The sequence below is a fragment of the Salmo salar genome, chromosome ssa26, assembly GCF_905237065.1.
Source record: "Salmo salar chromosome ssa26, Ssal_v3.1, whole genome shotgun sequence".
In the NCBI taxonomy this organism is placed as follows: domain Eukaryota; kingdom Metazoa; phylum Chordata; class Actinopteri; order Salmoniformes; family Salmonidae; genus Salmo; species Salmo salar.
Window position 1 is genome coordinate 15,892,206 of NC_059467.1, and position 12,110 is coordinate 15,904,315.

Below are 12,110 nucleotides of genomic sequence, written 5' to 3' on the forward strand. Positions count from 1 at the left end.
AAGACTGTGATTATATCAGAACTTACTGTCTGTGTTTAAATGTGTATTTAAAATAGGTACAAACATTAACACAGAGTACTAATTGTGCCTGATGTTCTCCTTATAATAGTTGCATCACTTGTAGCTTTGCAGTTGTTTGTCGGTGTATCCTTGCAGGAAAAGACAACACAATTTCAAAAGCTCACACAGATGTCAAGTGTACACAGCAAGGCTTGTAGTAACAATGATGAGGGAGAGCACTTTATCAGTAGGCCCCTGAGGAACCCGGCCTAGGCTAGACGATGTGTTAAGGGTAAGGTGATGAAACGAACAAGCTGCAGCGTCTAAGCACCAATGTGCTGCAAGAAACCATGAGGCCTAGCCCTTGATCCGGGGGCGAGGGAATGTTAATGTAACTCTGTCAGCACAGTAGGAACACCAGTCTTGGCGAGGATGCACACACTGAGACTAGTAGAGCGTAATGTACCCTGACAGGGACATTAATATTTGAACTTGACAGAGGTGCACCCACCACGTCACTCTGTTACCGAATGCTTTAAAAATGCCTTCTTAATCCTCAAACATGAAGGTTGTGTTTTCATTGACAAATGGCTTCGAAATCATGTTGAGTCATTCTGGTAGTGTAATAGGATTGGTTAACCATTTCCTGTTGCTATGCACACTTACTTGTAATGAAATAGCTACATTATAGAAGAGTGGCTAAAGTACATTTTCAATGGCAAAGTATGAATTGAATCTTCCCACCTGTCATAACAGCCTCTGGGTTGATATCTTAGGTAAGCTACTGTATTCTCCTGAGATCAATGGTTCCGTCCCCCCACTGTTTCATTTAGGGAATTGGACAACCTGCTGTCAACAGAGGTAGACGTTGAAGTACCAAGAACCACAGCGCGTCATCTTTGTACATGTGGCAGCGGAAGAGCGCTCCTCGTTCTTGGAATTTCATTATGTCAAAATGGCCCTCTCCTCTGTTCTCCTCAGTTCTCAACACTAGGTGGTGATGAGTTTACAGAATGTTACGTCCTACTGTGGAGCCACATGGACATCTTCATATTGCATCTACTGTGTCTTGCTTATCAGATCCCACTAGACTAACATCAAGAAGCTCAATTTAGTTCAGAATTTGATATCTCACAATACTAGCCTAAATGCTGTCACTTGTATATTGCTAAACAAGGAGGAGGTATTGCTCCTATCAAGCTAGGCTTTTGAGACATTTTGGTGGAAAGCTGAGCATATCAGTTGAGTGATAATGTTCTCTTTTCTGGGACCTGTTACTAAACAACAGTGGAGGCTGGTGACTTGAAAATAATTAGGAGGATGTGAGACCCGCGCCTATACCGTGGAACGCACAGAGATGATAAAGTGTATTTTAAAAATCGTCAAAGACTAATTATTTTAACCTAAAGCATTTAATAAAGACATTTAAAGTACAATATTATGGGGAATGGGAATGAGACAGCTACTTACACCGTGTTGGAAAGGGATCACAGCAGTGACTGAATGAAGGTATGAGGCATGAGTTGAGGTGTTCAGAGGCTTGACCAGTGCAGGACAGGATTTGACTGGGAAGACAAAAACTATAAGACAACACACTACACAGTTAGACAAAAGAGCTAAGAATGAGTTAGTCCAAGCAAGGAGTATAATCATTGATGTGTAATAATATGAATGTGTATGTGATTGACTCTACATACAGTAACGAGAGAAAATTGATAGGGGTACTCACAGTGCTTGGAGGGGAAATATTCAATGTGCCAGTGGATGAGCGGGCACATGAGACGAGGCTTCAGATCATGTCAGGAGAAAGTTGATAATGGTAGTGGAGTGGAGTAGTCATCACCTCTTAGTCAGGGAACAGGAGGGGACTTAGCTGGAAATACAAATAGCAGATACATTCCATTACAGCTGCACCATCTTAGGTTGGGACAACGAGTTTCTCTATGAACTTAAACTCAGACATCTCAAAAACTCATAAAGTCAAACACAGACTGCGCATCTCGCCCACTTGACACAACAAAGTGGCCCAAGAAACGTTCCTGAAAAAAGACCTGATCATCCACATACCTGACGATAACGGACAACTGCAAGCCGACTGGTGGCACCATAGGTCCCAGAGCGGTGGGGCAATTTTTAATAGTTGATCAAACTGAAAAATAGTCTCGTTTTCATCCGATACGGCATGTCAGATTTCTAATGTTTAGGTGTCGCCTAGGCTGCTGCAACATTTATGTCATGAGTTTTTGCTTGTGTATTTCCAGAGTGATTATGTGTTATCTTTGCTAAATAAATACCAGAGGAAAGTGGAAAGCCTACCTGAGCACACGCAAAATAAATGCGCCGCGTCAACCTCTCTCTTTAATATAACTTTAATGAATGAGGCGATGGAAGCTATCAAATCATTCTGAATTGTTTTCAACATCCCAGTAAAGCATCATAATGTGCAATTACCTCTGCAAGCTCCTTGTAGTTGGCCCTTGTTAACGGAGCTTTCCCTCTCGTCGTGTCCTCCTAAAAGCAAATTATTGCATGGCCCCCTTTGTTTTTTCATTTAGCTGAACGATTGATGTTGTAAAGGTCACTGCACCCCCTTCGACCAAGGCTCAGACTTTCCAAAAAGCAGGTAAGGCCAGCAATACAGGCGGCCTGGTGAAAGGCTCCCTGTTAACCAGCAATACTTTTGATTGAAGTTAGTATTGAACGCCCTCATCTTTTAATCTGTCTTCATGAAACTGATCTCAGGCAGCGGTCGACCCTCGCTTTTAATTCACACCTGAAATGTGTTTTCTGCATTTAACCCAACCCCTCTGAATCAGAGGGGTGCAGGGAGCTGTCATCATCGACATCCACGGCGCCTGGGAACAGTGGGTTAACTGCCTTGCTCAGGGGCAGAACGACAGATTTTTACCTTCTCAGCTCAGGGATTTGATCCAGCAACCTTTCAGTGACTGGCCTAACGCTCTAACCACTAGGCTACCTGCCACCCCGTAGCCTAGTGGTTAGAAGCTTTAGCTAGCCCAGATAGGTTCCTAATCTCCCAACCTCATAACTAAAGCTATCAATCAAGTTAAAGTAGCAAGCTTGTCTAACTATCTTAGCTGGCATGCCTTCTGGCAAGGCTGGTAGACTTTAGAAAAACAACCAATAACTAAATATACTGAATAAGACTCACATTAATTTCAATATTTTACCCAGATTTGAACAGAAATGCAGAGAAGCATATTTAGTTTCTTAAAAAAAATAACCAGTAAGATACAGACAGCTCAAGAAGGTATGCTTAGATATGCATACCTGTAGAATTAAGCATAATCATTATGGCTCTAGATTGCATGTAATAGCTGTTTCAGGTGTTTAAAAAATCCCAAATGCTCCAACTTCCGGATGGGGGGGGGCATAGCCCCACTCCGGACCACCCCCAGCCATCCTCACATACATTGTGCCCCCCCCCCCACACACAGATTTTTGGGGTTCACGATGTCCCTGGGCAGAACTGTTTTGTCTGTGATGTTCCATGGTTCTGGAACGTCATGATGCAGCAGTGGCCAGAGGCTCATTACTGCCTGTCAGAGTCTCATCGCTCACTAACTTCACAGCGACAAATGACATGACAAAGAGCTCCCACTGTTAAATGGATGAAAGATAGCTCAATCTGTCTGTCCCTCCAATGTAATGCAGAAAAGATACAAACACTCTCAGTTTCTTGGATTTCCAGAGGGAAGGGCTAGTAATTACGCAACAATTGATCTCTCTCTCTTCTCCTTCTCACTCTCTCGATCCCTTCTTCTGTGCAGCACATGCACACACATGAAAACAGTTTCTCGTGACTGGCAGAAGCTAAAATCTTTCATGGAACTGTGTATGTCTGACATTATGCAATTTAGGTTTTACAAGGAGTTTGAAACATTTTCACTTTCAGTTTTTTATGGGGGCTAGATAACATATTCCATTATATGTATAGGCTATGCTATGTCAAGGCTATGCTATGTCAAGGCTATGCTATCGCTATGTCAAGCTGGCACCTCTTCAATACTTCAACTCAAGAGATCAGGGTTGGGGAAAGTACCATAAGGTACCGTTTATCATCAAAGAGGATTTTTCAATTCTTGAAATGGACTATCAATTCACTTACTTATTTGAAATGAAATGTATTTCAAATCAAATCAAACTTTATTTGTCATATGCAACAAGTGTAGACCTTACTGTGAAATGCTTACTTACAAGCCATTAACCAACAGTGCAGTTCAAGAAGAGTTAAGAATATATTTACCAAATGAACTAAAGTGAAATATAATCAAAAGTAACACAATAACATAACAATAATGAGGCTATATACAGGGGGTACCGGTACTGAGTAAGTGTGCGGGGGTACAGGTTAGAGGTAATTTGTGCATGTAGGTAGGGGTGAAGTGACTATGCATAGACGATAAACAGCGAGTAGCAGCAGTGTACAAAACAAATGGATGGGGGGGGTCAATGTAATAGTCCGGTGGCCATTTGATGAATTGTTCAGCAGTCTTATGGCGTGGGGTAGAAGCTGTTAAGGAGACTTTTGGTCCTAGACTTGGCGCTCTGGTACCATTTGCCATGCCATGCGGTAGAAGAGAAAACAGTCAATGACTTGGGTGACTGGAGTCTCTGACTTTTTTATGGGCTTTTCTCTGACACCGCCTATTATATAGGTCCTGGACTGCAGGAAGCTTGGCCCCAGTGATGTACTGGGCCGTACGCACTACCCTCTGTAGCGCCTTATGGTCAGATGCCGAGCAGTTGCCATAACAGGTGGTGATGCAACCGACCATGCCAAATCTTTTCAGTCTCCTGAGGGGGAAAAGGTTTTGTTGTGCGCTCTTCACGACTGTCTTGGTGTGTTTGGACCATGATAGATCGTTGGTGATGTGGACACCAAGGAACTTGAAACTCTCGACCCGCTCCACTACAGCCCAGTTGATGTTAATGGGGGCCTGTTCGGCCCACATTTTCCTGTAGTCCACGATGAGCTCCTTTGTCTTGCTCACATTGAGGGAGAGGTTGATGTCCTGGCACCACACTGCCAGTTCTCTGACCTCCTCCCTATAGGCTGTCTCATCATTGTCGGTGATCAGGCCTACCACTGCTGTGTCGTCAGCAAACTTAATGATGGTGTTGGAGTCGTGATTTGCAACACAGTCGTGGGTGAACAGGGAGTACAGGAGGGGACTAAGTACACACCCCTGAGGGGCCTCAGTGTTGAGTATCAGCGTGGCAGACGTGTTGTTGCCTACCCTTACCGCCTGGGGGCGGCCCGTCAGGAAGTCCAGGATCCAGTTGCAGAGGGAGGTGTTTAGTCCCAGGGTCCTTGGGCACTATGGTGTTGAACGCTGAGCTGTAGTCAATGAACAGCATTCTCACATAGGTATTTGTTTTGTCCAGGTGGGAAAGGGCAGTGTGGAGTGCGTTTGAGATTGCGTTATCTGTGGATCTGTTGGGCGGCATGCAAATTGGAGTGGGTCTAGGGTATCAGGGAGGATGCTGTTGATGTGAGCCATGACCAGCCTTTCAAAGCACTTCATCACTGCCGACGTGAGTGCTACGGGGCGGTAAACATTTTGGCAGGTTACCTTTGCTTCCTTGGGCACAGGGACTATGGTGGTCTGCTTGAAACATGAGGTATTACAGACTCAGTCAGGGAGAGGTTGAAAATGTCAGTGAAGACACTTGCCAGTTGGTCCGCGCATGCTTTGAGTACACGTCTTGGTTATCTATCTGGCCCCAATCTTAATCGTGTATTGACGCTTTCCTTGTTTGATGGTTTGTCTGAGGGCATAGCCGGATTTCTTATATGCGTCCGGATTAGTGTCCCGCTCCTTGAAAGCGGCAGCTCTAGCCTTTAGCTTGATGCGGATGTTGCCTGTAATCCATGGCCTCTGGTTGGGGTATGTACGTACGGTCACTGTGGGGACGACGTCGTCGATGCACTTATTGATGAAACCGATGACTGAGGTGGTATACTCCTCAAGGCCATTGGATGAATCCCGGAAGATATTCCAGTCTGTGCTAGCAAAACAGTCCTGTAGCGTAGCATCCGAGGCATCTGACCACTTCCGTATTGAGCGAGTCACTGGTACTTCCTGCTTTAGTTTTTTCTTGTAAGCAGGAATCAGGACGATAGAATTATGGTCGGATTTGCCAAATGGAGGCCGGGGGAGAGCTTTGTATGCATCTCTGTGTGTGGAGTAAAGGTGGTCCAGAGTTTTTTTCCCTCTGGTGGCACATGTGACATGCTGGTAAAGATTTGGTAAAACTGATTTAGTTTGCCTGCATTAAAGTCCCCGGCCACTAGGAGTGCTGCTTCTGGCTGAGCATTTTCTTGTTTGCTTATGGCCTTATAGAGTTGGTTGAGTGCACTCTTAGTCCCATCATCGGTCTGTGCTGGTAAATAGACGGCTATGAATAATATAGATGAGAACTCTCTTGGTAGATAGTGGGTCTACAACTTATCATATGGTACTCTACCTCAGACGAGCAATACCTCGAGACTTCTTTATAATTAGACATCGCTCACCAGCTGTTATTGACAAAAAGACACACACCCCCACCCCTCGTCTTACCAGACGTAGCTTCTCTGTTCTGCCAGTGCATTGAAAATCCCACCAGCTCAACATTGTCCGTGTCGTTGTTCAGCCACGACTTGGTGAAACATAGGATATTACAGTTCTTAATGTCCCGTTGGTAGGATAATCGTAATCCTAGGTCATCCATTTTATTTTCCAATGATTGCATGTTAGCAAGTAGAATTTATGGCAATGGGAGTTTACTCACTCGCCTACAGATTCTCAGAACAATCTGCGTCCTCTTTTCCTCCATCTTTTCTTCACGCAAATGACAGGGATTTGGGCCTGTTCCCGGGAGAGCAGTATATCTTTCTCGTCTGACTCGTTAAAGGAAAAAGCTTCTACCAGTCCGTGGTGAGTAATCCCAGTTCTGATGTCCAGAAGTTATTTTCGGTCATAAGAGACGGTAGCAGCAACATTATGTACAAAATAAGTAAAAAAATAAGTTACAAACAACACAAAAAAATGAACAAAATAGCACAATTGATTACGGGCATGTAAAACATCAGCCATACTCTTCGGCGCCATTTCTGAGATATCTCTTGTTGAAACTGAACAAATTGTGGTACAGCAGGCTGCTCCAAAGCAAGAGAGCTATTAACTAGTGTTGAGCTATGATGACAAGCCTTTTGTCTTCTGTATTTAAATTAGTCACTAACCAGGAGTGACATGACCTCCATTCCCCTGCTGGGAGGGATTCTAGACCCTCGTTTATGTAGCTCTATTTTAGAACAACTTATTTCCTTCTTGAATGATTTTCATGACAAATCTACTAAAAAACCCTTGCTGGTCTCAACACAATATCCTCATTGGCCAGATAACAATTGTCCTTAATAATTCCATTACTTAAATGAACTTCAAAATCGTCTCATGTCCTAGCTGTAGGCTACTTGTTTTAATGGCTCTAACATGCTCTCAGGTTCCAGCTTGTAGAGATTATCTAAAACATGTTTCCCAGCATTCTAATATGAGTTGAAGAAAATGTGAATACAAGTTATAAGGTGAAACATCGGAAACCAAACTTCTTAGGAGTGATTAATTTATTGAAAATCCTTTGAAATCAACATCGGAAGACACACTCAATCAGGCGGGGGCACACACTCAATGAAAGTCGAAACTTGAGAGAGTTTTACAAGATCAAGTCAGAAAATGACTTTGTTAGCAAAGGCATAATGGAGATTATGAGCCCCGGCTCTCATATCTGAAACTGTGCTGAGTGGAGGCTACAACTGACTCGAAAACATCTCAGACATTACACTGGAGCGGAGACTGGCTGATTTCTCACTGTCACCCCTGAGGACACTGTTGATCCAAGGCATGTAGGCAGAGAGCTTCATGTAGACAGCGTATTTCCTCACGGCACAGGACTTATCGAAGGACAGGATCCCTGCAGCATACACTCTGCCGTCTTTGGGGTCCTGGACTGCCAGGGCACCGCCTGCATCCCCAAAGCACACATTCTCCTGGTACTTGCTGGCTCCAGTACAGAACATGTTGTCGTCTATGGTTGGAGTGCTGCCACCGCGGTTGTACTCTGCCTTACAGAAGCTATGCTGTATCACAGGCAATACCAGGTGTTTCAGTGACTCAGCGGGGGTGAAGTGGACCCCCCAACCCCAGCCTGTGATGATGCCTTTCTTCTGGGCTGCCTCAGCCAGGTCCTCACCCCTCTCAGGCAGAGGGATGGGCATCACAGCCTCGCTCAGGGTGAATGGCTCCTTCAGCTGAATCAGAGCCAGGTCGTTGTCCCAGTCTGACACGCTCTGGAAGCCTGGGTGCAGAACCACCTAGAAGGGGAAGGGAATAATTCATAGGACCTCTTTTTGATGATCTACTGTATTTGTGCTCTAACTACCTGTAAGACTGCAAATGATGATGTAGGTGAGAGAGCCCAGTGCAGTTCTGCTTGCTGAAAATACTGAATTGTCTGTATATTGTTTGAAAGAGATGGTAATGGGCATACTAGCTCACCTTTTCTACAGCAACTTCTTTGGAGTCATTGGCTTGGGAGTATCGCGTGATGCCTAGGTACACCTTGGGGATGATTGGTTCTTTCCCCTGGGTGTCCTTCCTACTCTTCCTGACAAACAAGTTCCTGCCAGCGGTCAGGACCCAACGGTCAGAGATTAGAGCTCCTCCAGCGAAGCCCCCGTTCATGACGTTTTTACTCAAATAGACCATGGCCTGCCAGGGGACATGAGGGGCCAGGGTGCCCCCAACCATACGCCTGAAGCGCAGGTCTGGGCAAGAAACACAACAACATTATTTCTATACAATCTCTATGTGGTTAAAACATCCCCAACTCAGCACCACCTAGCACTTACTGCTGTGCAACTCAAACACAACCATAAAAGATTATTGCAGAAAAATGAAATGTGCCTCAATACAATTCCAGCCTTGGTTTTAGTTTGACTTTGAGTTTGCTAAAATCAACACTATTCACTTGAATACACATAGCATTTGGTAATAGCTTTCTGGAACCTTTTAGCTTTGACCTGACAAAAGTTCAGTAAATTCATTAATCATCTACTATTATCTAAAAAAAAAAAAGTGTTGTCATGACTTGAGCCAGACAAGGCTAGCTTTCACAGAATTACCTTGGAGGTCACAATACGCAGAAACCTAGATGAGGATGGAATTAGTGTCATTTCTCTTCTCAAACATTTTCCTGAAACGTTTGATGAGAGGTGGATTTTTTGAGGAATTTTACTTTTCAAGGCTTTCATGCTCTGTAGATTTTCCTAATGACATATTTTACCATCCAGCTTGGAGGAAGCTGAGACTGAGGATCTCTCCTTCCTTTCCTCCCTGCTTGCCTTCTCTTTGATCCCTGTCATCTCATGTGTGTCGCTGCTGAATCGATTTTTAAGATAATCGGGATAATAGCTGTGAGCCGTGAGACTTAACAAGGTTCTCACTTGAAAGTGATGGTGACATCCTCATTTTGGCCACAGCTACTGTATTCTCCAACAGGCTGAATAGGAAAGCTTGTGTCTGCTCAGCTCAGAGTTGCATAAGGGGAGTCATAGTGAAGATTGGCTTCAGAACATCCGATGAGAGTGACAGTGTAATTGAAATGTGAGTGATATCCTTACACGAACCAGTCACAATGGGCCAGCAAATATAATATGTTTCGGAAATAGACAAATTGCACGTGTGAAAACACACGTGTAATGTGTAAGTCCAATATTTTTGGGGCGATATTCTGCATCAATGGTGTCACTAACACCCACCTTAACATAGACATGGGATAAGAAAGGTTGTCAATGCGCCTTGATCTTTAAAATGTACATGTTTTTGTTTGAAAACGTTTCATCCCTCTCACTTTGTTGACATTTCAATCTAAATCAGAAAAAGTAAGCCCGTATTGGCATAAGGCAGGGAGTTGGTTATGTGTCAGTTAGACAGATAGCTACCTGAATTGTCTGACATCTTATCAATTAATTTGTTTTTGATTTTGATTTTGATTTTGATTTTGACCTGTGCCAGACAGACACAGGAGGCCGCGAGGAGCACTGCTAGGGATGACCTGTGGACAGAAGGAACACATAAGTACAGTGTACACACACACAGAGCCAACTGACAGACAGCGCCCAAACACTCACTAGTACCACAACTAACGGTTCCTTTACTTAGGAAGTCTCTGGGCTTGCTTGTTAACCTATATTTAGAAAAGGTCTCTAGCTAGAGCAATTTGAATGTTTTTTGAAAGATTTAAGTAGCTGTGTTTCCCTGCCATTTTACAAAGATCCATTGTCCAAAGACATTTCAGAGATTCATTTGGATTGGTACTGCAATGACAACAATTGCCAGGCAACTAGGGTTTTGTTGAGGAAAGAATATGAAAAGTATAACATACCACATTTTGATGGAAATATCTGTTTATCAGTTTGTATGTTGAGCTGTGTCTCCTCTGTAAAGACGATGTACTCTGTGAGAAGTTATAGGACCAAGGCCTTATATCTGCTGAGGAGAGAACTCACCCCCTGTCTGCCCACCGCTGGGAATTTTGCTGGACACAGCTTCAGTTCTGATTCCCGAAAATCGGAGAGATTGCAAAATCTCTGTTCATGCCAACCCATTATTGGAATCGTGTCCAAACCCTAACCCTGGCCCCATCTGGAGCTCAGCCACAGCCAACTAGTATCAGAGAAGACCATCTGAGGGATAAATCATTTCATAGGGTATGAATTATGAAATCAGAACAGGACACAGCACATCTATAATTTGTGTGTCAATTTGGTTTATTGAAAGTAAATGAGGTGCATATAAATGCCGCATCAGAGTGTGTTATTTAAAAAATGTGATACCGTCATAGTTGTTGTTGTTTGTTGTTGACTCACATTTGCTGTTTACGACTCACATTGGTAACACTGTACTTGACATCCAGCGTCATAAAACATTATGACACAGTCATAACCATGTCATAATATGTTATAACAGCTGACATAACTTGTCATAGCCTGTTATAATATGGTCATAACACTGTTATGACACATATTTGGACCTGTTGTGACATATATTGAGTTATTTTATGGCTGGTTATAACACCTACATAAGAGTGTCAAAACTCACAAAACCTACCACACAAGGCAAAACATTCCATTACACCATAGCCTACATGTCAACAGTATGTTTATGTTATATACAAATGTTTGAAATTGACCATATTCAATTATTGTAGTTGCTCACACATTGATGTCAGACATTTTTTTTATAAACAAAAAAATGTATTTCACCTTTATTTAACCAGGTAGGCCAGTTGAGAACAGGTTCTCATTTACAACAGCGACCTGGCCAAGATAAAGCAAAGCAGTGCAACAAAAAACAACAACACAGAGTTACACGTGTGATAAGCAGAAGTACACAATAACACAATAGAAAAAGTCTATATACAATGTGTGCAAATGGAGTAAGGAGGTAAGGCAATAAATAGGCAATAGTAGCGAAGTAACTACAATTTAGCAAATTAACACTGGAGTGATAGATGTGCAGATGATGATGTGCAAGTAGAAATACTGGTGTGCAAAAGAACAAAAAAGTAAATAAAACAATATGGGGATGAGGTAGGTAGTTGGATGGGCTATTTACAGATGGGCTATGTACAGCTGCAATGATCGGTAAGCTGCTCAGATAGCTGATGCTTGAAGTTAGTCAGGGAGATATACCGTTGAAGTCGGAGGTTTACATACACCTTACCCAAATACATTTAAACTCAGTTTTTCACAATTCCTGACATTTAATTCTAGTAAAAGTTCCCTGTCTTAGGTCAGTTAGGATCACCACTTTATTTTAAGACTGTGAAATGTCAGAAAGATAGTAGGGAGAATAATTTCTTTCAGCTTTTATTACTTTCATCGCATTCCCAGTGGGTCAGAAGTTTGCATACACTCAATTAGTATTTGGTAGCATTGCCTTTAAATTGTTTAACTTGGGTCAAAGGTTTTGGGTAGCCTTCCTCAAGCTTCCCACAATATGTGGGTGAATTTTGGCCCATTCCTCCTGACAGAGCTGGTGTAA

The 12,110-nt window shown here is 43.1% G+C and overlaps 1 protein-coding gene across 1 annotated transcript; it reads right to left on the minus strand.

Annotated features, from left to right (window-relative positions):
* Positions 1-7,612: 7,612 nt before the first annotated feature.
* hp (haptoglobin) lies at positions 7,613-10,622 on the minus strand. Its single transcript, XM_014175485.2, has 4 exons — positions 10,450-10,622; positions 10,007-10,119; positions 8,562-8,830; positions 7,613-8,377 (listed from the first exon to the last, which is right to left on the minus strand). Exons 1-4 carry the CDS (start codon positions 10,452-10,454, stop codon positions 7,814-7,816), a joined length of 951 nt encoding a protein of 316 aa, XP_014030960.1. The 5' UTR covers positions 10,455-10,622; the 3' UTR covers positions 7,613-7,813.
* Positions 10,623-12,110: the final 1,488 nt, after the last annotated feature.